Raw genomic sequence first — 27,297 nt, forward strand, 5'->3', positions numbered from 1 at the left:
TCCAAATGGTTTGCAAATTGTGACCTGCCTCATGAATATTGATGAGGCAGGTCATTTGCGACTCCATTCGGAATCGCAAACAGACACTGTTGTACATTCTATTTTGCGAGTCGCAAATTGCGAGTCGTAAAATGTTGAGATTTGAGACTGAAAAAATGGAATGGTCGTACATCTGGTCCTAGGTCAATTTTGTTTTTTACTGTATTGGTGTACAACTCATTTTTCGTACTAAGTGAAGTATTCTGATCGGAGGTCCCAGAAAACCCTCTTTGTGCATCTCTTCAACAAGAAAAACACTCGTAAAATGGCCAGGTGCCACACTCAGACATTTATTTACAACCTGCCCTTTGGCAGCTGGGTAAAGCGCAGTGCAACACAGCTGCACGCTCTGGAAAGACGAGTCTAAACATTGACCTGAGATACAGATACTCATTTGTACAACCCAGCTCTCATGTGCTAAAGGGGCTCGCTTGTATTTTAGGGAGGTAAAAACTAGGGGCTCCATGTATCAAAAATCCATTTTGCATTCTGTAAATAGCGAAGTTTAGGAAACTTGCTATTTAAGGAATGCAAAATAGTGTGTAAGAAAATAGCGAGTACCTAATAGCGATTCCTAAGAATTCCCAATCAGGTCATCGCTATTAGGAAATACCACTCTATTAGTTCCTAGGGGCCTCAAGGCCCATAGGTGTGAATGGTTTTGCATTACCTAATTTGCGATTACCTAATTAGTAATAGCAAATTAGGTAATGCAATACCAAGGGACGGTGGATAGAGAGGAAGTGGGCTCTAGCGGAACCACTGACAAGAGCTTTGGCAACATCACTGAGGGTGAAGGCCCTGATGATACATCAGATGGAGCAAGGGGAAGATCCTCTGCTGATCTCACGAGATTTCTCAGAAGGGTTTGGAGGAAATCTGAACCTAAACAAGGGGAAGTGATTATAGGACATCCAGAAGGACCTGGAATAGAACTGCAGAGATGAGAATTCATAAAAACTGACACACCCCACTCTTGACAGCACCCAGGCTTTAGCCCCCTCCTACACCCACCACCCACACACTAACATCAGATGTGGTCTTACCTGCTCCTCCTCCCTGTAGAAACTTCAGCCCAGCATAAACGCACACGGTGCGAGCAAGGATGGGCCAGGCCGTCCCCCCGGACATCTCATTCACTGAAAGGGGAGAACAGAAGACATGGTTAGCAGCACAAGGTGGGATCCAGTGGGAGAAGAGAAGGGTCATATTTTGAGGGGGGATTGTGAGATTGACCGTCATTCGCTGGTAGGTAGTGAGGTCCTGCGACTCTGTGATGATGTGTGACAGATACAGGTTTCACATTTGAAACTGTGCTTATTGTCTTCTCTTCCCTGAGACAGCTGCTCACGGTTTGTCATTGGCTACTTGCAGGTTCACAGACCAACAACCTCAAAATAGTTTTCCTATCAGAGGGCTGCCGGATGGCTCTTCTGGTTTTACTGGCGGGAGTGGGAGAGCAGAACAAACACCCTCCTTGACTTTTTATACTTGAAAGTAGGGAATATGCATAAAAACCTGGACAGATCTGTTAAAACGTTAGCAACCCAATCCAAATAGGTATCTGTCAAACGTATTTATAATCTAGGTCTTTTTGTCTTCTTAAAAATCCATTCTGCTGAAGTTCTAAGGCATTTTAATATTATTAGTTGTGAAGGAGACAAGAATGAATTACCATCTACCAAGCCTATTGAGGACTTAATCAGTAACAAAATTCAAGCTTGCATGGATTCATTCATTTCAAAGGTACAAAAATTAATCAAGGGCTACTTCCACCACTCGAGGTGTGTTGTGGAAACACTGAGCAAGCTATTGCAGAGATCGAGGGCGGTTCGCCCCATCAGCTCTATTTACCACTTGTTGCTGGAGTGCCGGCAGGTGTGCCGGAAAAGGAGATAGATTGTAAATCTGTGATTAACCCCACGAAGTGTGATGCATAGTTATTTAGCCAAGAGCCCCAGGCAGATAGGTGCAGACTCACCCTAGAAGAGTGTTAACTGCAGAAGGCTCCCAGGTCTCCTCTGCCAGCTCTGGTCCTGTTAATTGTGACCGTCAATCTACCCCAAACTCTGGCCCCATTATTAACCTACCTCCAGAAGCAGCCCCCTATGCCATGATCCTTAGAAATGTGCCCCCTTTGATTAGAATAGAATAGAATAGAATTTATTGTTTAGTTAGTAAAAACCATAACAATATAACATTTATTAACAGTGCATAATACCGATAAAATCAGTTAAAAGGTAATATAAAACAGGTGCTTTATCATTAAGTTTTAAGCCGTTTCCTAGTACGAATAGTCAATATGTCAATAAATTTAGGCTGTTACCTGAAATTAATTCTGAAGTGCCATCGTGCTAATAGCTTAATGTTAAAACATACACGTTTGCAATTTGATTATAAATAATGTAATTTATATGCAAAAATTTAAGTTTTAAAAAGCATTTATGAACAACAGCAGCAGGGTGAACGGACGAGTTCGTTGATCATTCAATGGGGCTTTCTTGTAACTGAGAATAAGTCCTTAAGGTCTGGCTAAGACGGATCCGTATCTCCTTCTTGGTATGGAGAAGCGTTGATGCTTTTTTGGACAGTTACCAAGTTTTTTAGCCGTTTGTGTTCAGCAAACGTTAAAATTTTTTCTAGGCGGCAATTTAACTGAGTATTTTCTGGATTGAAACATGCTAGTACCGCTTGTCTCCTTGTTCGGATACCCATAGTGTTAAATAGGTTTTTTAGGAGTTTCTGCCGGTCGTGGGCCATATTTTTGCATAGGCAAATTAAGTGTAAAATGTCACCTTGCTTGGCTTTGCACAGGCTGCAGGAGTCTTGACCTGTCCGCCGTTGCCATGGCGGAAGATGTTGGGCACAAGGCAGAACTCCCAGTCTGAACCTCATAAAGCTCAGTTTTACTGCTTTAGAGTACCCCTGATTGAAATATGACTGTGGGGTCAGAGACTTATATGTGTTCAGAGTCATCCAGGCATGGGCTCTTTTAGAGAAGGTTGCCTTGTCTTCAATCAGTGACGCTTGTTTAATGACCTTCCAGGCTAGTTTTTTAAAAGCGTAGTATCCAATTTGGGCGTCCCAGAGTTCCTGTAGTTTAGTGTATTCCAGGGCTGTCTGGAGGTAAGCTCTGGCTTGGGACGTATCTCTGTTTTGCAGTTCTTGCCACAGCAAACTGTTAAGCATGTGGGACCGAGAGCTTTTGATCTTAAACCAACAGATGATGTATGCTCCTTGTCTGGCAAGATCTTGTCGCAAAAGCCCGAACTCCAACCTAACCTGGGCTGGAGAGATGTAGTTCGGAAGACAAAACATTTGTTTATAGGCTTGAACCTGAAGGCTGTCTAATTGCTTAGCGTCTCTGCCCCGCATTGCTTCACTACCATATGCAGTTGTGGGAAGAAATTTCGCCTGGGCTACCCTTAGTATGGGGGTCAGGAGCGGCCCTGTGAGTTTGTGCGCAAGATTTTTCAGAGTTATGGCCATTAGCAAGCCCTTTCTTTTTTCCTCCTTCATCTGAGATTTAAACAGGCCTCCTTTATCGATTATTACTCCTAAGTATCTATATTCGTCTGCCGTGTCAATTTTTTTATTACCGAAGAACTAATTCCTCTGGCGTGTCCTTTTGTTTTTTTGGATTGTCATCGTCCGTGTTTTTTGCTGGTTTATCTTTAAATTGTTTTCTACAGCGTAGTTCTGCATTACTGTCAGGAGGTTCTGTAGACCGACGTGTGTGTGACTAAGCAGAACTACGTCGTCTGCGTACATGAGGTTGGACAGTACAGTCCCACCTAACCGCGGGGAATGAGAGTTACATGCATTAAGTACTTTTGGCAGATCAGCCAGATATAGATTAAACAGGGTTGGTGCAAGCACACAACCCTGTTTCAGGCCTTTTGAGGTGTAAATTTTCTTGGAGATGTGACTACCATCGCCTAGTTTCACCTGCACCCAGGTATTTGTGTGTAAAAGTTTCAGCATGTTTACCGTAGGTGCTGGTGCACCCCATTGATCCAGTTTCCTCCACAGTCTGACTCTGTCCACGCTGTCGAATGCAGCACTGAAATCAATGTAGCACAGGTGTAATGGTTGCTTGGAGATTTTGGCTGCGTCGATTATTAGAGATATTGTGAGGATATTGGTGATGGTGCTTGTTGATTTACGGAACCCAGTCTGATTCCACGGTATAATAGAACTAGCCTCTGCCCAGATTGTTAGTTCTTCAAGTATTGTGCCTGCAAAGTATTTTGCCTCATTATCAATCAGAGCTATTAGGCGATAGTTGTTAGGATCAGCCTTGTCCCCTTTTTTATGGATTGGTGCTATGATTGACCCTTTCCAAAGTTCTGGTATTATTTCCAGTTGCCTGATGTCCGTGAATAAAGAATGAAAAATAACCACCCAGGCATCAGGCTTAGCTTTGTAAAGTGCCGGAGGAATGCCGTTCGGGCCTGGTGCTCCTTCTCTTCTTCCTTTTGCGATTTGTTTCCTTATTGTTTCCAGGGGGTGATGACTGGCGACACCTAATTGTCTGTTTTCGTTGTCTCCGAGATCTAGGTTACTAGGGTAGGTTGAAGTCTGGCTGATGTGTGCTTGCGGCGAAAAAGAGCTTATTTGATAATTGCCAGGTGTTTCAGCAGGGATGTTAAAATGGCTTGACAGGTAGTTTATCCATGTTGATTCTGTTATGTTTGACCCAATTCCAGTGTGATGTGGACGGATGATTCCGTTGACTGTTTTCCAGAAGCGACTACTATTGTTGCATTTTATGTCGCATAGTAATTTTGCCCAGTGGTCATTCTCAGAATCTCTTGTGATGTGCCATTTAAGTTTCTTCAATTTTGCCCTGTGCTCTTTTAAGTTTGTTCGAAGAAAAGTGTTCCACGGTGAATATCTTAAATTGCGCAGGGCTGCATTAATTGTTTTTTTAAGAGACTTTATCTCTTGTCGTTTTTTTTTCGAGATGTTGTACTTATTTCGTGTGAACTGTAGCTCCCGGTTGTTGTTGTTGTTTTTTGCTAATTGACTTATGAGTGTATCGGTGAATATTTCCCAGGTTTCTATTTGATTTCCTGGGCTTTCAGCTAGTTTATTAAAAAGTTGAATTGCAGCATCTGCTTTAGTAGCTGTATTTGTTGTTGTGCGATTAATCCTCCGTAGGTTAGAGGTATGAAGACTCTCCTGGGTTGCTTCTGGCGTGATTGTTTTTGAGGCTATACGGGTTATGTGGAATTCTTGTGGGCGATGGTCACTGTCTCCTTTATCCCCCATTCTGAACCCACCGATGTGTTCAAAAAGTGCAAGATTTACAAAGGTGTAGTCCAAGATGGAACAGGTTGTTGAGGAGTAATATGAGGCTACGGGTGGGGTGTCATCTGAGAATCTTCCGTTTAATGCACGCAGATGTAAGTGTTCCAGGTCATCTAGTAGGTGGTTGTTGCACTGGTTCTTCTTCGTCTGCTGTGGTACGTGTTGTTTGGGCATATTATAAAGGCCTGTTTGCAGCACTACCTCATAACCCTGAGCTGAGCCTATAAGATGTTGGTTAAAATCCCCAGTCAAAATGATCAGAGGGTTCTCTGGCGCCATGTATATTTCTGTCACATGTTTCACTAACTCAGTGGCATCTTTTATTTTGCGTTTAGGGTGGATGTATGAGTTTATCCAGGTCACCTCAGTTTCTTTATCCTCAATGTAAATTGGAGTTTTGACTGTTATAAATGTGTTTGAGTTTAGATCCATCGTTGTTACTGATGATATACGTGTTGTTGACACGTAAGTGGCCAGCCCCCCAGAGCTGTGGCCAAATCTACCGGATCTTTTTGCCGGTGTGGAAAAGCACGTGTATCCTTCAATTTGTATCGGGGACATGAGCCAAGTTTCTTGCAGTAGTATTATGTCGTGGGCCTTGATGTAATTTAGAAAGTCTGGATCAGTTATTTTTGCTGCTAGGCCGTTTATGTTCCATGAACAGACTTTAAGGCCTGTAGATCCAACTTGTTGATCTGGTCAATCCAGCTCTAGGTGTCTTTTTATGGTACGTAAAATTGTTTCCGTTTTTTGAGCCTGATGTATTGGAGCCCGTGGTTGAGATGTTAATTCCTGTTTGTGCCTGTAGTCTTCAGTGCTCTTTTGGCGAGATCTACCACGGGCGCCCTTGAGGATGCTGGTTGGTGGAATATTATCCACTTGTTGACCTGTGCCATCAGTAATTATTAGTGGTGCCGGGCATGCTGGATTTTGAAATGGAAGTATCTCGATGCCCCATTTTTTGAAAACATGTAGTTCGGCCAGGATTCATTTTGTGGTTCCGCTAGAGGACCATGTTGTTTTTGTTGCTTCCATAGGTTGAGGGTTGTTGGTGTTTACAAACTCTATGGATGTTAAATCCGTTGATCTTATCACAGCTAAAGTTGGAATTGCTTTACATAGTTTTAAGATGTTACCGCGATTGAGTATATCCTGAGGACCCCGAGAAACATATGTTGGATGAAAAACCAGGACTGTTGGCTCTTGCGTTGGTTCTTGTATTTCTAGAGGCATTGGGTTTGTTCTGTCTGTTTGATCGGTTTGAAACAGGCCGCTAATTATATCTTTGTGCTGTATATCCCTCCTGTTGTTTGCAGCCTCAGTCCTATAGTTTCCTGAGGGTAACTCCGAGTTTCCTTGTATGGGGTTTGGATGTGTTCCTCCCCGTCTGCACTGTAGCTTGTTGTCCGGTAGCCTAACACTGGAGCATTCGTTGCCTTGCTCCTGGAGCGTAGACTCAGATAGCAATGGCGCCTGCGTTGGCCAATCAGGCCTAACTTCACTTCCTTCGGCGTCCCTGGTTATCTCTTGGTTTTGTATTGGTTTCCGGTTGTATTGAGTTAGATTGACCGGTATGGGTGCCCGCAGAGGACTGCCCTTTTCTATTGATCGCGTGTGTATATTTTGGGCTGTCCGAAGTGGACTCGTTTGGTCGGAGATCTGTTTTTGTTCTTTGTTTAGAATTGTCATCGGATTTTTTGTAGTTTTTGGGTCAGTTGAATCACTTTGACTACTCCCTGCTTCTTGTTGTGAAGTTAACGTAGTTGTTATTTGGTTTAACTTAGCTTTGTTTACGAGTGTGCAGATGCGCAGATTCGAGTTTTGAATACTTTCAGGTTCCGGGGATTGTTTTAAAGTATCCGCAGGAGAAAAGTCACGTGTTGATTGGCTACTTGTGGTGTCTGGGGAATTTTCAATTTTTACGTGACTGTCATGCGGGTTTAAAAAAATGGGGTAATAGGAAGACGTGCTTTTGTCTGACTTTTGATTTCGACCTTTCCTTTTTTGCTTGCGGCGCTGTTTGGCATTTAGTTTTGATTCGTCGCTGTTTTTAAGGACACTGGAGGTAGCCTTTACCATTGCCTTAATGGCACTGCCCTGCTGTGGAGCTTCTGCCAGACAGTCGGTTACCGATCCCTCCGCGGTGATCGGGACCGCCTGCGTGTATTGAGTGATTGTCGCAGTTGCTTTTGTCGTTACGCTTTTGATTTCTGATAGCATGCTGTTAAACATTGAGGGTAAAGTAGATCATTTTTCAACAACCTGATCGCAATTACATTTGAGGTTAGAAGATGTTTGAGCTCTTATGATCAAGTTGTTTAAGTTACCCAGTTTTTCGTCTATGCCAGCAGTGAAGACGGCCAGAGTGTTTAACAGTGTTAACTGAATCTCCATTTTTTCAGATTGAAATTGCAAGGCATTTACGGCCAGTTGGATTGTATTCAGTAAGGAGTCCCAAGCGCTGATATTTTGTGCCTTTGCCGATTCGGAATCTTTGACGGTAAAGCTCGTCTGGTTTGTACAGCTTGAGTTGTTAGAAGAAATTTGAGGGCTGGCCTGTCCTTGATCAGGTGCGTCTTCTGGATTTGATTGGTAGACCACCGAATTGTTAGCTTGCCCGTGCTCTTGAGGGTCTGATTGTAGTATACTTGTATTAGTCAATGTCGCAGTCGTGGTCGTGATCATCCTCCTATCTTCAGTCAGAGATGTGTCTGTTGGCCCTAGACCCTCCAATTCGTTTCTTTGATGTAAGTTTAGGGTGGTGTTCGCTGTTGGGTTTCCACTTGGATTTCCACTTCCCAAGTCATTTCCCATGCTAAGATTGGTATTAACGTCACTGAGATTGCCAACGAATGAGATTCTTCTTTCTCTGCGGTAGAAGTCTCTGTAGTCTCTGTATCGTGTTCATTAACAGAGTGTTTTCCGAGACTCATTCCGCCCGTCTTCATTGGTTTTGGTTTTGGGGCTGCCACAATTTCTAAAGTTTGTTTTGGTGCTTGAACCACGGGATGAGCGCTTAGAGGCCCCAGAGACCGCCCTTTTTGGCTAGCCCTTGTGCTTAGCATCTCGCGCGTTATCCCTGGGGTCTCTGTTGATGTGGAAGCTATGATGGCCAGTTGATCCGTCGTAGGCCCTTCTTGTGGCCCTTCTGGTGGGATAAGACTGGTTAGCTGTTGTGTAGCTGATTGAATATCCTGGTATGAGTCCTCTTTGCAGGTTTTCCCTGAAACATTGGGTTGCATAGGCAGCATGGGAGATTGCAATCCTGTAAGTGCGGCATTGCTGGAGTACAGCGCTGACCCGATGTCTTTTAAAAAGTGAAACTTTGTGTAAATCTTGGGCTGATTAAAACGAATTGCGTTGGTGGTGATATTAGAAGCGCACTGCTTGCTCTTGCTCTTGCTCCATTGCTATTGCTTGAACTTGCGCACAGTCTTGCTCTTGATTCCAGCTGATAAGCGCAGGCACTGAGCTGCACTGAGCGTGGGTTTGCTTTTTTTCTCTCCCCCGCCTGAGTTTGGACAGCAATGGCGGCATCTCTTCCCTTATCCTTCCTGATCTCATTCTGCTCTCACTTATTAGGGGATTTGTGGCTCCCCGCTGCTGCTGCTGCTGCTCCCCGCTGCTCCCCGCCGCTGCTGCTACTCCCCGCTGCTGCTGTATGTCTAAATCTGCTGCTCACTGTCCTGCTCTCTACTGTGTGTTGCCACGAAACGTTAATGTAAGGGAGCGTGGCAACCGACCACCACAACAGGAGCAACAGAGGCAGGGAGTTAGGTAATTGGGCGACACTACAGCTGGATCAGCCACAAGCTCAGGCAGGCAGGAAGGCAGGCTAGTTATAGAATGTTTACATGAAGCTGATATGGGACCAAGGGAGAGTGAGGTCTAAAGCCACTGAGCCTCAGCTAAGTCTCTGTCGTGCTAGCATGCAATTTTCCGCCGCCGTTATCCTCCGTTACTCCCCTGCCACCGGGAGCTCGCTGGGGCAAGGGTAACCAGATCTGGAGATGGCACGTTTTCCCCCAGCCCCCCCAGGTCCTCAAGTCGGCGTTTTGGGTTTTAGATTGAAAGTTTTTTTTTTTTGTTTTTTTTTTGCGGGATTGCAGTCTCTGAGGCTGAGCTCACCTGGGGCTGTGGAACTGACTGGAAGAGGAGGCTCCGGTTTTGCCGATTGAGCAGGTACCGCTGTTTTCGCCGCGATTTGGTCGAGAGCGGGTGGTGCAAACTCCCAGACCCCCAAGGTTCCTGTGGCGTCTTTCACGAGGTCACGGCGCCTCTGCAGGTACGGAAGCGAAGACGGTAGCTGCCTCTCCTTCTGCCGTCGCCGCTATTGCTACTGCTACTGAGTCTGCTGAATCTGCTCTGCGGGGAGGGGGGTGGAGCCACAACTCTCTACTGCGAGCAGCAAAAGGCCCCCTTTGATTAGTCGTTCGTCTGAATTGTATGCCCTGTTAAAAAACAATGTGTCCCACTGGTTGGCACACGTTCCAATCTGGGCTCTGCCATTTATGATCAGGGTTAGCTGGCTTGGAAAAGGCGAAAAGACACTCCGTGCGATTCATTTCAACCGCTTCAATGTGGCGCAGCAAGTACTTGCTGCATGAAGTCCCTTTAGAGAAGCCACTTCATCCTCAATCCAGGTGCTTCCTTTGGGATTTTTCTATAGACCTGAAACAGGCATGGACCATGGTTGGGCCCCAGAGTCATGGTCCCTTTGACACTCAGCCTCTTTTCACCCAGTGGCAATTACAAATAGATGTGCCCATTTGAGTCAGTTGGACTCCTGTGACTGACTCAAGACTTCTGCTCCATTACCAGCTCCAGCCCTTCCTACTCCAGTTAGCCCTCCTGGTCCCGCACATGTTGATCTAATGGGTAACGGAACTGCATCGACCTTAAGCTGCTGAGCTGGAACATAGCAGGACTCCCTTTTAAATTCTAGGGCCCAAACTGGTTGTCTTTTAACAAGGGATTCCACCAAATTTCTTTACAAGAGACCTGGGAGGCCACAAACTCCTTTGTCTTGGAGGGCTATAAAACATTCTTCGTCCCAGCAATTCACGCAGCTTCTGGCAGGGCAAAGGGTGGATTGATAATTTTTCTTCCGTTGGAGATTGGTGGAGGGTCAAGGAATTGTATTCAGGGGCTCTTGTCTTACAAACCTTAAGAGTAACCCTCTCAGTTTTTTTGTTACATATTTGGTGAACTTCTATAAGGCAAAATCATGGCCACAGGTTTCCTCTAACATACACAGTTTGGGTTCATATATTCCCACATTGTCTGAGAATCAGGTGGGGCAGGTGAACCGATCTGCGCTGGTGACTTCAATACACACCTATGTGAAAGCCCCATCGAGGATCTGAGTAATTCCCCCAGGTTTAGGCTATTGTCGGAGCTACATATGGAACACTCTAAAGAGGAGTAAGATGTAAACACCCTGGTAAATGATTTTAATCTCGTCTTTACCCTGGATAAGCTGCTTAATCCTAAGGGGCCTGGAGTTATCCCCACCTTCACTGGAGAGGGCTGTGCTTCCAATATTGATTATATTTTTATTTCGGCAGCTTCATACCTCATGATTTCTAATTTCAGCATCTCCTGTGGTGTGTTTAGTGACCACAATCCGGTTTCCCTAGCCTTGGGAGTATTATGTTCCTCTATTGGCAGATTGGAGAGGACTGCTAACCCCACGTGAGGAAGGAGCGTACTCCACCGGCACCGAGGGGTAAGAGAGGTTAAGGAAGTGGATGTACCCTTCCAATTAAACTACAACTACTATTAGGTATCCAGAACCATCAAGCTCCACGTACTCCAAAGGTCCTGCCCCTCTGACAACCTGTTTGGCTCCCGCGTATCCCGGCATTGACAATCTGACAACCTGTCCGGCAGCCGAACAGGTTGTCAGAGGGGCAGGACCTTTGGAGTACACTTGACTACAAGGCTATCCCCTTTCCCGTGAGAAACGTTTATTCCACCTAAACCGGGCGGAATTTGTGCGTACATCTCAGATGGAGAGATAAGTATACCCTCCATTTTTTTCACGAAGTAACAGCTTTCTGTTCCTTCAACACAAATATATAGGGAAAATCCTTAACTAAATCCAGAGAGGGAATTTTTTGTTTTGCTCTGAATAAAGACAAGGATCGAGCAGGCCGCTAACAAGGGCTGAAACATATTGGCATACTCTTAGGGTCATAGGACCATTACCTCCAAAAAGACCCATATTTTTACATATTTGTGATATCCGCCACATCCCCATGAATAAAGGGATACCTGGGGAATGGAGTAGGATTTTTATCTTTAGACCCCCTGGCCTACATCTCCTAAGCGCTCCCTGAAATACGGTCGACGCCACCCTGACCTTTAGGAGTCAGGGTGAACCCGATGATGAAGCATGGCACCTATAGGGTGTGTGAGTGTTAACTAACAAAAAGGAGTTGCCTCCTTTCCGCATTCAGCCGAGTACGCCATGTAAGTTTTATTTCGAGCTTGATGGTTCTGGATACCTTATGGTAGTTGTAGATTGGAGAGGGCCCCAGATCTTGTGCTCCTAAATGCTTTTGGATGCATTTGTAAAAAGATAACCAAACTCTTAAGTTCCCTAATTAGTAAACCCTCTTCATCTGCTCTTAACTGGTTTGACCCCTCATCACATCAGGGCCAGTCAATGGGCTACTCATTTTGGGAGTATATGTAATTGTTCCCTCTGCTATCCTTGATACAGGAATCTCAACCCGGCCGGGAGAGGCCAAACCCCAAAATCTCTGTGAGACTACACAGGGTGTCTTGGGTCCTACTTGACAAAAATCCCTTGGCGGAATCTCCCTGGGTCTGTTTGTCAGCGTTGTGGAATTTCGGGGCCCCGTGTGGACTCTAGTCCTGAATGCGGTGTTAGGAATGGTCCTCCTTCCTCCTGGTCTACGGCAGTTATAGTGCCCATTTTTAAAAAGGGCGATAAAGACAGGCTGCAGTGTTACGGGCTCATATCACTCATCGATTCTGTTGTAAAGGTCCTGGGGCGGGTGATCCCGGACAGACTTACATGTTGGGCTGAAGAGAATAATATCATTTCAAATTCACAATGTGGCTTTAGGCAGGGTAAATCTACAATCGATCAATGGCAGGGTAAATCTACAATCGATCAATGCATGGACCTTTATATGGTCATCGGTAAATATACAGCCAGTCCACCTCGCCTTCATGGACCTTACATCGGCCTTTGACCATGTAAATCGCGGCAAACTTTGGAGTATTCTCTTGGGGATGGGGGTGGACCCAAATATAGTATATTTTTTACGGGATCTCCACGCCAATACGACTGCATCAGTCAGATACTCGAATGACTCCGCATGTACCAATAGTTTTAAAACAAGGAGAGGGGTCCGTCAAGGGTGCGTTCTTGCTCTTTTTTATTTTCCCTCCCTTTAAAGGGTTTGGAACAGGTACCAATACCAGTCAGTGTGGCCTGCCTCCACATTGATTCTCGGCCCCTTCCGGTACTTTTATATGCAGATGAAGCTGTATTGATGGCAGGACAGCCAAAGGTTTGCAAAGTCTTTTGAATCCTTCGATATGTTTATAAGCGAGTTGGATCAGTCCATTAATTTTACCAAATTTTTTATCATGGTGATGGCTCCTCAACCAACAAGATCTAAAACATTTGGGGCCAGATGTATGTAGCTAGCATTTTGCGATTCACTAATTGTGAATCACAAGGATTCGCAATTAGGAAATTGCAAAATGCAAAGTATGAAGATGTTTGCAAAATGCAATGTATGAAGGTGTATAGTACAGATTTTGCGATTCCTAGGGGGTCGCAAATGACCTACCTCATGAATATTTAGCAGGTAGGTCCGTAGGACCCCTGCCTGCTCTTAACAAGCATTGGCATAGCCAATAGGTCTCGCCTTTGGGACCTTATAAGTGTTTAGCCATGCAACAGTTGTATACCTAAATACTTATAAGGTCCCTTAAGTGAGACCTATTGGCTATGCCAAGCGGCCGTGCGGCCACGAAAGTATCGTGATCAAACATCAAAGCGGCCGTGAAAGTAATAGAGGCGCGCGCACCCGCGCACATGCACTGTAGCTCTAGGCTGGCCTGGTAGCACTTTTTAGAGCCCTCTCAATAAGTCTCGCCGGACCAGCGCATGCGCTGGGTCAGGCGAGACCTAAAAATGGTTTTACAAACATTCACAAAGGGGAAGGGGCCCCTTGGGGACCCCTTCCCATTTGTGAACGGGTTACCACATACTTGAAGTAGGTGGTAAAATGTGAACGTTTTGCGACTGCAATTGTGGTCACAAAACATTCATACACACCGATGTGATTCGGTATTAGGAAGGGACGCCCTAAACGCGCCCCTTCCTAATACCGAATCGCAAACCCTTTTTGTGATTCGGTAAAAGGTTACCGAATCGCAAAATTAGGTTTGCTGCATCGGAAAAGCAATTTTTGCGTCGCAAAGTTAGCGAACGCAAAAATGCTTGATACATCTGCCCATTAGTAGGAGTAAAAGTCTTGGAAAAGATAAGGCCTTTCCCTTCTCTGGGTGTGTTATTCGACTCCAATGTAAGCTTGAAACCTCTACTTACTACAAAGAAAGAGGAACTTAGTAGGACTATTTGGGCCGTATAGCTTTGCAACAAGATTGGGGAGTAGACCGCTCAAAGCTTTAGTCATGATTTATCAGGGCAAATGCATTTCAAAGGCACTGCATGGGAGCCATATCTGGAGCTTTACGGCCGCAAATGAACTTCAGATCGAAGAAAATTGAGATCTTAGGCGTCTATTGTGTGTCCTCCAAAGCACGTTGAGTTTTGTGCGCATGAGGAGCTGGGAGTCAAGTATCTTAGCGATCAGATAGCCCTTCGTCCACTGTTGGATCAGGATATGGACCAGAGAAGACCCTCGCCTGAACCGCTTAATACTAAGGGACTGTTTGTCACTTGATCATGCTTTAAAAATTCCCTGGCTCAAGTACGTAAGGGACTTACTCCTTAAATTAGGAAGGGGGGGAGCTATTTCCTAATCCGGAGGGTATTCATTGAGTGGATTATAAATGGGTGAAGGAGTTGTTCCTTAAAAGGAATATACTGTTAAGAGAGGAGGCTGATTCGCTGAAACCCTCTGTTCGAAAGTATGTAACGCTGATCACCACTCAGGATTTGGAGCCCTACTTAGCTCCGGCGAGAAACAATAGGAGCAGATTTTTGCTTGCAAGATGTAGATTTAATCTACTGCATCGGTTTCTGGCTCACCCTAGGGGTTGTCATGATTTTAAATCCCAGGTCCCAGTGGCTGCGACAATAGGTCTCCGCAGGACACCATGCATTTTATCATGTTTTGTTAATTTTACACTGTGCCCAGGACAATCTTTACTGTCCCCTTACGTAAAGATCGAGACTTCTCACGAGTTTACCCTGCCCTTTTGCTTTTACAGATGCTCCCAGAGGAGTTCACTCTTTAAAATATTGAATGCTTTTTAAGAACCATAATTACCTTAAGGAGTTCACAAGAAGATTAATGGTGCTGTAAATCTTTTAAGCATTTTCCTCGCAGAATGTATTGCCTTTATGTATCATATTTATGATTTTATGTATGCTTTTATGGTTTTAAATGTAACCGAATAAAGATATATTGATGTTGAAAGTATATCGCCAGAAAGACGTTGCTGCATAGTCAGCAATGTTCTTATAGTATCTCGCACAAAGAAACTGCGGTGCACTCACCAATGTTCTTATAGTATATTGCACAAAGAAATTGCGGTGCACTCACTTATGTTCTTATAGTATATCGAAACAAAGACATTGCGGTGCATTCACCGATGTTCTTATAGTATATCGGGACAAAGACATTGCGGTGCACTCACCGATGTTCTTATAGTATATCGGGACAAAGACATTGCGGTGCACTCACCGATGTTCTTATAGTATATCGGGACAAAGATATTGCGATGCACTCACTGATGTTCTTATAGTATATCGGGACAAAGACATAGCGGTGCACTCACCGATGTTCTTATAGTATATCGGGACAAAGACATGGCGGTGCACTCACCGATGTTCTTATAGTATATCGGGACAAAGACATGGCGGTGCACTCACCGATGTTCATATAGTATATCGGGACAAAGACATGGCGGTGCACTCACCGATGTTCTTATAGTATATCGGGACAAAGACATGGCGGTGCACTCACCGATGTTCATATAGTATATCGGGACAAAGACATGGCGGTGCACTCAACAATGTTCTTATAGTATATTGGGACAAAGACATGGCGGTGCACTCACCGATGTTCATATAGTATCTTTCACATAGAAATTGTGGTGCACTCACCGATGTTCTTATAGTATATCGGCACAAAGACATTGATGGCCCTCTCTGTACCCATCAGCCCCATGCAGAGCAGCACCACGAACTGCAGCCAGGTACTGCCTCGTGGCCAAAGGTATGGCAGCATGAGACGCAACTTCTTGCGGAAGTCTTTCCAAGTGGAGCGGTTCCCAGGCTCTTGGCTTATAAGTGGCTGTGGAAAAATCAAGGGACAGTGGTTACTTCACATAGAAAAATGGAAAATGACAGACTACCGGGGAAGTAACATAAATCACTCCACATCAAAGCCTTCGAAACTGAACAAACGACAACAAAGTCCCTAGTTGCTGGAGGGGATCTCTGCAAGCGAAAGGTGGAGATGCACACTTCCCAAAGAAAACTGGTCAAACTCTGACTCCTTCTACCTGAACTTCCAATGAAAAGAACTCAAACAAATACATGCAGCAACCGCATACCAACAGCCTGATTACCACTCTTTTAATCAGGCTAGGAACCGGTGTTAGGCAAACTTTGACTAGGTGTTAGCAGCTGGTCAGACTAGTCCTGGGACGAATTACCCGCAACCCCTCTGTGGGCTTGTAATCATGCAGCACTATCCGGACGGCTATGGGATGCTGTACATTGTTTGCATCATTTTTCAGCTCGGAGATGGAACTCTATTGGCTTTTCTTTCAAGCATGGCCAATCTTCAAAACCAACTGCAACATTTACTGATCCATCATGACCAGCATTCCCTCTTATCTTGCAAAGAAGCCCACCATCTCTGGTGGATCTCGGCACACCGCAGCCAGGACACCAACAGATCACAGACTAAGAGGTGTGAAAAAACACAAGGCAGCAGGCCTTTTCCATCTATGCACCCAGGTTCTGGAACGACATACCCGTATCCATCAAGACCGCCCCAACTCTGCTCCGATCTAGGAAAGTGTTGAGGACGCACCTTTTTAGAGAACACTACATCACAATGTATTAACCGTCCACAACCCAGCTATGTCTCCTATCACTCGTCGACCTGATGTTCTTTGAACCGGTTCAGTGCTCCGCTGCCTTTTGGTTACGTATGCGCAACAGAAATGCCATATGCACTCATACATACATTCAGGCTGAAGGGAATCCATTGAAAAGGCAGATTCATCCCAGGATTCACGTACACTCGCAGCAAAATGTGAAAAGATGTGCCTACGTTTGACACTATCCGAGACTCAGACACCTGCACGCAAAGCCACTTCACTACCTCTGAAACCGCACAACCTGTACCAGACAAGGCTAGCTTCTTGGCGCAATAAGGCGAGATTCAGAAGGATAGGAAAAGAGAGAGCGTAACAATATATTAAGAGGGTTCTTCGAAGTGAGAAAGGGGAAAGGAAACCGGAGCAGACAAACCATGGAAGGCAAGGTAGCTACTGAACAACTCTTGCAATTCCCAAGGAGTAAGACAATGTCAACAGAATGAGGACCAGTGGGTATTCTAAGCGCTATTATTCATTAAGGGACATTGATAGAAGGAGAAAGACAACAGCAGGTAAGACCTAGGCTGGAGAAGAGATGGCAGACAAGGGAAGGACAAAGAACTGAAACTAGAGGGTTAGAGAGAGATGCTATGAGCTGAGAAACCATGCCAGAGAGACTAAGAGCTAGAGAAACAGAGGTCTGTGAGTAAAATACAATGAGGGATAGAGATAAACTGATAAGATTAGGCGGGAAGAAAGAGAAAGAAATGAGAAGTAATCGAGGGAGACAAAGGGAGTGAATCAACACGTGTCAAACTGAAAGAGATAGGGAGAAACAAAAGAGTGGAGTGAGAGAACAAAGTAAAGAGACAAAGTCCGCGAAGGGTCGAGAAAGAGAAATGGTGAAGGGAGGAAAGGAAACCCAGTGAGGCATGCCTTGCAGGGGCCGTATTACAGAAAGTGCCCCGGGGGCGCAACGGGCGTTTGCGCCCGCTTTGCGCGCCCCCGGGGCTCTTTGGTATTACAGAAGGGGCCGCAGATGCTTGTGCGTCACCTTCTATAAAACGGATTGTGCTGGCGCACTTAAAGCGCCAGCGCCATCAACAGAGCGTGTTCCCTCATTTGCATAGGGGAGGGAATTCCTTTGACTCAGCGGCCGCACCATATCACAGACGAGGGCGCAGAGTCAAAGAAGCCCTCAGGAGGCGCCCTGACAGTGCGCCATTTAAAATGTAGCGCCGTGACAGCGCGCCTTTTAAAAGGTGGCGCACTGTCAGTGCGCCTCCTGAGAGCAGCCTTCTGCAGGGGGTAAAGGGGGTCCCATGGACCCTGAGACACTGACTGCACCCGCCTGCAATGGGATCTCTAATCCCCCGGCACCCGCCTGCACTGTGAAAACACGAAGCGCCTGCTCTGTGTTTGTACATGAATGCGCTGCCCTGGGGGCAGCGCGAGGTCGCGGCTGCCCTGGGGGCAGCACATTCACCATAATGGGGCGCATTGGCATGGTTTGCGCCTGGCGGACCTTTTGAAAGGTGCGCAGGGCGCAAACAGTGATAATGTGTAATACGGCCCAAGGTATGTAAAGCATTTTAAATGAGTGTTTAATGGTAAAGAGACTGCCTTGTGAGAGATAAAAAACACTCGCACACCTGTGCACGTCTTCACACACACAAACAAGCACATACACCAACACTGTCAGATAACTGGGTCAGTGGGTTAAACACTCGCTGCTGACATGTGCGGTGATCTGCAGATCACATCTGAGAATCCCGGTGCGGTGCGGTGCGTGTGCAGCGTTTTATGAACAACCCCCACCCCCTGAAATGATCCTAACTCAGACACAAATGAACCCCAGCCTGCAGCATCTCACCTGCCGGTTCTCCACATCCCGCTCATCCTCGTTCACCAGCAGCATGTAGGGCTTTCGAGGCAGCCCCGGGGCTCGCAGGCCGAGCACAAACAGCGCCCCCGTGAAAACATAACGGAGGAACCAGAGGCTGAACTGCACCTGCAGGAGGGAGAGAGAGAGGGGGGGGGGTAAATATATCGAATGTATAGGAGACAGGGGAGGGAGATAGGTGCACATCAACAACAGGCTAAAGAGATGATTCAGAGCAGGGGTGTCCAACCTATTCTGTAATAACAGTCCCCCCAGCTACTACTAGTGTTAGTGATGTAATAGTCGCCGTACCAGACACCATTACACGAGTGGTCGTCCCATGTGACATTACCAGCACGTGCGTCAGCCGGGTCGCCAGTTGTAATGTCGAAGAGGCTTTGTTAATTTGGAATGCTTCTACCTGGGTCATACACAGGGCCACTGGCACGATGTGGCAGAGGAGGAGCAAATTATGCGGCAGGGTTGACTAAACTCTGCAACAAGAAAAGGCAAATTATGTGCAGCACATTTTGTGATGGTATTAATTCATTCTTTTGTCATTTTACACCTGGTAACAGTGTCTGGGGGAAAAAGTTCACTTCACTAGTATCAATTTAATACCCAAAAACAGCAATAAACAACCGACAAGCAACGACTGCAAAAAGCCTTCTAGTGTCAGGAACCAGAGTTGCCATTTTTTTGCAACTTTTGATTCGTTTGAGCTAGAAACCTTTTTTCGTTGTTAAATCTACAGCTTAGGCAGCAGATGATGGCTTATGTGGGAAATTCTATCAAATGCATAACTATGCAGAATCGCATAATTCCAGTGGCCCTGGCAATCCATACAGCTATAGCTGCCATCCCTCTGGCAGGCACAGTAAGAACGCTCCCAGTGCAGCAACATTCGGCACTCAATGGCTTTAAATACATATATTTTGAAAACTCAACCCTTTTTCTCCAAACATGAGCACACAAGATCTGAAAACACATAGTTTTTCGTCGTGCACAGGCACTTTTCAATTTTGGAAAACATATAATAATCCAATTTATCAAACCCTTCTGATTAAGCGGACTGGCCGGCACGCAGGAGAGCCGCTCACAGGTATCTGGAGAGCTTCCAGGAGCCCATGAGCTGCTTGTTGGAGAAGCCTGGTACAGAGGATGAGAGACAGAGGCAGACAACTGGACCAGCCCTCGGCAGCTCTCTTGCATAGCCAGAGGACCGGTTCAGCTCGATTCAAAGCCAGTGTAAGGCTCAGTCCAGGCTCGCAGGGCCTCACGCGGCCAGGGATTGTAGGTCCTCGTCCTTCGAGTTGGCTGTTTACTATCCCCCCCCCCAGTGAACTGGACCTCTTCCAGTTCTACCGTGGGCGGTGCTCAAAGTTTACTCCAAGAGCAGAACTCTGCTGAACAGAGCACAGCTAAAGTGTGCTTATGGGGGGGGGGGGGCAGGTATGGGGCAGGCAGAGGTTACTAAGCAGCATTCTATGAGGAAACTGTCATTTACCACCGGAGCCCCAGAGCCAGCATCACCACTGACCAGGATAACCAGGATACGCCATTAGCCTCTTGCCGCACTCTAGACCGACTGAAGGCCTCCGTTAGAGTTCCCTTGAATATGATGAACTTGTAACCTCAGGTTGCAATACCCACAGAGCTGTGAGGGCTGGGAAGAAGGTTGCAGAATGAGGAGGGCCAGCTGCAGAAAACTAGACTAGGACTGTGAAGCTGCAAACCTCTGGAGCCTTCGGAGACTGGATGGGGCATTCATGGACACCCTAACATTACACACCAACTGGGGACCGTGCAGGTTCACCAAAGATGTAGGAAAGCATCTTTGCAGCTCCATATCATAGACGATGCATTGTGTGTTGAGGTCTTACCAAGACGGCGCATGCAATGTCTCAAAGAGACAATTTGTTCTCTATCAGTGGGCTTGGATCCCACCCATTACTTACCATTGGTTCACTTCATTCTCACTTTCATTTGCTTGCTATTTATTGTAAAGATGCACCACGCGTCCCTTCTTTTTCATGTGTGTGTAGCTTGCCATGAGGATGGACGCATTACTAGCGTTCCTCCACTGGTGCAACATTTTTCTTTCGGTCTCATCACTCTATTAGAGTGCATATTATTCAACTGTCTCTGTTGTGTTGCATACTCCTTCCCCCTCAGTGCCCCTCCTTCTGTCTACCCTCCCTGTTCAGTGTTGCTTTCTCCATCCGGCCCTCCCTTCATTGGTGTCCAGTTGTAGCTTTCCCTCCCTCCTCCCTCATTTGGTTGCACCCGTCCCCTCCATCCCTCTTTCTGTTGTGGCCTGAATTTATCCTATTGTCGTTGTCTGTTGCAGCTCTCGCAGCCAACGTGGCAGGTAGTATGTGGACTCTGGAAGGACGTCTCTACTCAGGCAGCTCACAACTGTAGCGTCTCTGGCATTAAAATTTTGGTTTGTGGTAGTTGCATCCTATAGTAGGGAGTCCTTCCTCTCGGGTAACCAGAGAGAGAGGGCGGTGGGAACGAAGCCTTCTATTTCGGTATAGGTCTGGTACAGCAAAATATCTATTATGTTTCCTGCTAGGTTTTTAACATTAATTTGGATTTCACCCCCATGTCCCTGTGATGGCAACTCAGGACAGTCAATCTCACATTTTATGTTTTTTTGTGCATTTTATATTATTTATTCCAAACATTTTCTGGTCCCTTTTTAAAGAAACAAGGAGTTAGACATTTAATAGAGGCACGTGACTTGTTTCTTCACCTGAAAGAAGAAGCTGAGATAATTTGCTTGGAGGCCTTTTTGAAAGCTGCTGTAAGAGCACGTTGCTCCATGAATACTGAATAGCACTGAGGCACGATTTTGCACTTTGTTCTTTTGAGGGCACTGGATCTCTAAACTTATTTATTAATTATACGTCATATTTATGTATGTTTATGATTTTTAATGTAATGAATTGGATGCATTTTTGTTGTTGCACATTTATGGAAACAACATGTATTCAAATAAAGTTACATTGAGTTGAATTGATAATAAGCCTTATACAAACCAATTGTTGAAAAAAAGGTTCCTTGCATCAAAGTGGGGAGAGGAGTTGGCCTAACGGCTAGGGCGGTCGACCTCGAATCTGAGGAACTAGGTTGGAGTCTCGGCAACGACGCTGAACATCCTGTGATTCTGGGCAAGTCACTTAATCTCCACGTGCCTAACAAAAATGAATGTGTCCCCATGTAACGCAACTGGTGCTATGTGTAAAGCGCTCTGATACCCGATACCTTTGGGTCAAGTTCGCGCTATATAAAACTCCATAAATAAATAAATAAATAAATAAATAAAAAGTACTCAACATTTTCTTGATATTTGCTAAAACATGCGTTTCTATCCAAACAGAACTATTCAGATCACGTAAATCGATACACATGCGCACTATGCAATCAGATTTTTTAGCTAGAACAACAAGACTCAACAAATCCAAAGCTTCTATGAATTCTTTCACATCTTCATCACAAAGCTTTGCAACTCCGCTTTTAATGCACCCCTCAAAGACAGAGAAACTACCCTTACTTTGTGTAATTTAGGTATTGCTCCTTATCTCAAAACAATACAATGACAAAATTCTTTCAATCTTCCTAAAGTGGTATTAGAAAAGTTCGGAAATTTTCTTTACAATTCATCTGCTTCCAATACTTCTGTCACCAGTACCTGCTCTGGGTGATTTGGGCCTAATGACATGTCCAAACCCTTTTGCTCTTTCCATCAAAGAAGCAATCTTTCCTACTCTCCCACATACACTCTTCACTGAGCACACCTCCACTTATATGACAGATCAGTATCAAAACAACCTATTATTGGTAACTTCACCTCAAAATACCCAACAGGGTTAACAATAGGTTTAATTTCACATCTATTAATAGTCTCCATGTGTTCCAGTCATTTAAAGTATAAGGTCAACAGGAGTCTGGTCATATCTCCACATCCACTCGATGAATCGAAACACACCATTTCAGTGGATTGTATGGTTCCACAACACTCCGTACAGTACAATCATTCACCATTCCATGGTCCAGGACTTTCACATTCTCTTTTACAACCAAAACTTTATCCTCTTCACTAGAGTCTGTCGTTTTTCACAAACATAACATCTCGATTTGCTTGCCAGGAATTGGCTGAGGAAGCAAGGTGTTTAACTCTCTCACATCTGCAACATGAATTTTTCAGCTTACATTCAAATTCTTTAAAAATAATCCCGGTTATATTACGATTTTTCTTATACACCGCATTTACTTTCTTAAATGAACTAATGTTTGTGCTGTCTTCATTTGCATTCCGGCATTCATTAGGATTCAATACTTTTATATAAGCAAAAGTATTTTCAATCTTTTTTAGGTCTCACCTGGCGATAGCAGCGCATGCGCTGCCCTCGCCATGCGAGTGCCTTTTGCGATCGATTCTTCCAAAGCTTTACATGCACGCGTACGGATGGACAAAGATGGCTGCTCTCGCCATTCATCCAAACCTAACAACATGCACACGTACGTACGGACAGTCCGACGCCATCTTGTGCCAAGCTTTCTATTGTCATGGCAACTAAGCTGCCGCTTCGCGTATGCAGTTGCCGGAGTTCGCTGTGCTATGCTGTATTTATTCACCTTTAACGCACTTGTTTATCTATTGTTACCTATCCGTATTAAGTAACTCCAGTCCCTGCCGATCATATCCACACACCTAGTTGGTGGGCGCACCTCAAATATGAAATTACTTTCTCATCAACCCGAGCACGCTATATGATTCCCGCTCTCGCTGAACTCCCCACCTGTCAAATATCCCCCCACCCATCGGAGCTGAAGTCTTTGCCTGGTACCCCGCCTCCCTGTGTTTTGGGGTCCTTCACATCTCCCTGTATTGAGTAGTCTGTAGGCACAACAATGCCGTAGTCGCAACCTCCTCCCTTCGTGCCACGATCCGCCTCATCGCTGAACCTCTGCCGGAGGTTCGCGCACTCCCGGTGCCTCGGGGCACGCCGCGGCAGACATCTGAATTGAAAAGCTCCTGAACATGTCACCTTTGCTGGTGTTGTCGGCACGCGTTGAATAGTGCTGTCTGTAATGAGGCAGTTGCTGTCACCACAAGATGTTGTGTAGATGGGCTGCTCCCGCCGGAGGGTACGGGAGACCCCCAGCTCCTGGAAGCCGATGCCAGAGAAAACAGCACTCATTAATCAGACTGTCAGGCACGGGAACAGCTATTTACAGCAAACAGCTCCTTCCTGCACACATTACCCTGCCTTTAATTAATTACAGCCTCCTTCAAGGCAAACCTGTGCTAGCATCGCAGCCGCTGAGTGCACGGAACTGTGCGGGCAGCACGCCTCCAGAGAGAACACTGGGGGCTGTGACCTGATCAGAGGGCTGCACGCGCTCCAATTCCTCTGGGCACCTTGGCCAGAGGCCCCCAAAAGGTCACGCCAACAGATGAGATAGGACAGAACACAGAGCAACATACTCAAATTGAAGAAGCCGTACTTGGCCCCTGGGAATCGAAAGGTATTTTCCCTACATACAGCCGAACATCTTGAAACACCCTGAAGAAGCCCCAGGCCGGATGGCCGTTGTAAGAGGGCGAAACACGTGTTGGCTATCACGGTTCTTGTTATGCCACGAAGTCTAAATGGCTTTCACGGATCTTCCTATGCCACAAAACCTAAACCTTAATAAATTGGAATTTACTCCAAAGAGAAAGTTATTTTTGTACTTGCTCGGACACACTGATCTAGTCTCTATAACCAGAATGGGGAAGGGGTTTCCCATTGTCGTGAGCGAGTAGATACGTTTTCAGACAAACTCTATTATAAAGGTTCCCTGAGGCCCCGGACCACTAACCCCCCCCCCCCCCACCAAACAGCCCCCAAAAGGTCCACTGAGGGTTGTGTTCAGATCCAAGCGCTGCAACCCCCGCTAGGCCTCTGGGGACCGTTACGTGACGGGGCAGAAGTGCTTTGAAGGTCTTTCCACAGACGCCACTGCGTCAGGCTTCCCGGTGCCGCCAAGCTTCCCTTGCTATTGGTTGGCGCTTATAGGAAATGGGCAGCGGCCTGAAGAACAGAGTACCTTCCAACAGGCTGATTTAGGCTGCAAAGTTTGGTGTTTTAGGAGTACGGAACAGCATACCACGGTGCAATGGGAGCCAGGCTGCACGTGCCCAGACCTAAAGAGTACCCAGCGCGCACGTGCACAAGACATTCACAGTGCACTCAAAGGTGTCCCGATGAAATGGAGGCTGCGTGTGAAACGAAACCTCCAGATGAAACGGATACATGGAGGTGCACAGTTTCAAACCGTCAAACTATACTATGGGCTGAATTTGACGTGGTCTCGAGGATACAGTAATAGAAGTACGAACCACCAAACTGTTGTGCCTTATAAGCTGCACCTAGAGCGCAATGAAGGTTGACACACACTGTTACATACCGCACATTAGGCTGATAACTGCAAAGTTATATGGTCAGCCCGTTTATAACTTTTTGAAAGTTCTGCCCCGAAGAAACTGGCGACAAGAACACAAGTAACAACAGAGCTGTTCTAGCTTACGTATTTTTTCATTTAGATATTTTTAGTGTTAGAGTCGGGGATCTCTGGTTGGCGCAAGGTTGCCCTTGTGTCAAGCAGGAACCCTCTCCTCCACGTCAGGGCGCAGGATAACCCCTCGCGAATGACCCTTGCTCACCCTCTAGGTGCGTGGCGTGAGCAGCCAAGGCGATTCCTCAGGCGTTGTTGGTTAAGCACTTGCAATCATACACACCGTAAATACATCAATCCCCCCAGAAACGGACACCAGACTTGGATATATATAAAAATACGATTCTTTATGTAAAAATAAGGTATATATATCTCAGCAGACTTATCACAAGACCAATAACGTTTTCGCTATGCCACCAGGTTGTAAAGCGGGCAAATGTTCGTTGTTCGTAGCTTCAAATGGATACTTTGTAGTTCTCTTGCAAATGTTACTTGTGGTTCCAGTACTCACAGAGATCGACTCCGGCGAACGGGGAAATAAGGCGTTGCGGGCCCCGAGCCCGATGCTGGAACTTCTTTCGTGATGTGGAGAGCCGGCACAGGTCGGTGCGACCCTCAGCTTGGGAAGTGTTCTTGGGTCCTCAATCAGCAGGTGTGGGCACGTAGGCAGGCGCGGCCAGCGACCCTTTAGCACGGCGGTGCAGGAGGGTCTCCACAGCGGGGGCGGCGCGGCCTGAGATGTCCGGGGATAGCGAAGCGGGGTCGCAGGGCACGGTCAGTGCAGCTGGATGACCCGGCGTAGATCACAGTCGTCGGACGGCTTCCGGCGGGAGGGGTGATAGCGCGGTCAGCGCGCTCCAGTAGCAGGCGGTGACAGGGATGCAGGCGGCCTGGCCCGGGGACAGAGAGCGGCTCGGGACGGAGCGGGGCTCTCACGGGTTTGAGGCAGGCGAGCTTCTGAGTGTCACGGCCCTAGGAGGGGCGATGAGGGGCGCAGTCTCTTTTCCAGCGGGATGCCCACACGGCTCGAATTGGAGGATGAGCAAGAAGCACAGAGAACCCACTGTTCCTGGGGTTCAGTTCAGGGGGCAAGCTCAGATCAAGCCCTTGGAGAATGTTCAAGCACAAAGTAGCAAAGTCTTTTCAGTAAGTCTCTTCCTCTCCTTTCTCAGCAAGGCAAGCTGCAGGCCAGCTCCTCCGGCGTCTTCTTCTCCTTCTAGTCGGGCAGAGGTTCTTTGTGGTAAACAGGATTCTGATTTCTTAGGAGCCAGGCTCCTACTTTTATACCATGATTCTTTTGTTCTTTAGCGCCAGGGGGACTAGGCCTGGCTCAGTCCAGTTCTGGAGCACTTTGTTATGGTGACTCTGCTCTTTCCTTTCAGCAGCAGGGCAGAGACATCAGCCGCCCCACAGGGGGTGGCGCCGGCTTTGTGGTGGCAGAGCACAGGTCTATTCAAGAGTCAAGGTGTACTCCTCCCACCCATCCAGGTGTCACCTCTCTACCCACCACCTGGCAGCCAACCTGTCTCTGGGGATTCCCCAACCCTGCTCCTTACTGTTGCCAGGCAGAACACATACACACAGCAGAGGCGGACTGAGATGGTCAGGTCAGTAAATACTAACTTTCTAAAAGTAGTATTTACAAACCCAGGATATTAAAATAAACTTGACTACAAGAAGTATTTTATCATCCTGAGTTCAGGCATACTAAACTTGACACTTCTACCATGCTCTCTGAGTCCACTGGGGTCACAGCGTTGGCGTGATCCCGGCAGCCCATTCTGGCCTATGGAGAGCAGGTAGCCTTCAATAGTGAAGAACGAAAATGGCTGTAATTCACTACTAAGACATGCCACACACATCAGGGCATGTCCTACCTTATGCCTACAATGCACCCTGCCCGTGGGCCTACCAGAGGGGTGGCTAATATGTAGGTAAGGGAAGGTTTAGGGACTGGCAAGTGGGGCACTTGCGCAGTCAGCGCGACGGTCCCGGACCGCGCACAGGGTCTGCGGTGGCAGACCCTTGACACACTTTACAAGGCCGCTTCCGTGGGTGGCGCAACCAGCGCTGCAAGCCCACCAGCAGCATTGGCATTCACAAGCCCTGGCACCCCTGGTGCACTTTACTGGGGACTGACAGTGAATCCAATAAACCAATCATGAACATCAATTACAGGTACACTTTACCTAGGGAGCACTTGCACTGCGGCACGGATTAGCCGTGGCGCAGTGCCCTGAGCGGACAACACCAGCAAAACAGTC

At 46.5% G+C, this 27,297-nt stretch overlaps 1 protein-coding gene across 1 annotated transcript in view; it reads right to left on the reverse strand.

Moving 5' to 3' along the window:
• ABCB6 (ATP binding cassette subfamily B member 6 (LAN blood group)) overlaps window positions 1-27,297 on the reverse strand; it is a 227,452-nt gene that overhangs the window by 128,749 nt on the left and 71,406 nt on the right. The window contains exons 3-5 of the mRNA XM_085650098.1: window positions 18,515-18,652; window positions 15,695-15,884; window positions 1,086-1,178 (exon numbers count right to left, since the gene is read on the reverse strand). Of these exons, the coding sequence (XP_085506224.1) occupies window positions 1,086-1,178; window positions 15,695-15,884; window positions 18,515-18,652 (421 nt within the window). The remainder of the gene's footprint in view (window positions 1-1,085; window positions 1,179-15,694; window positions 15,885-18,514; window positions 18,653-27,297) is intronic.

This window comes from Triturus cristatus, chromosome 3_2 (assembly GCF_964204655.1).
Source record: "Triturus cristatus chromosome 3_2, aTriCri1.1, whole genome shotgun sequence".
Lineage (NCBI taxonomy): Eukaryota > Metazoa > Chordata > Amphibia > Caudata > Salamandridae > Triturus > Triturus cristatus.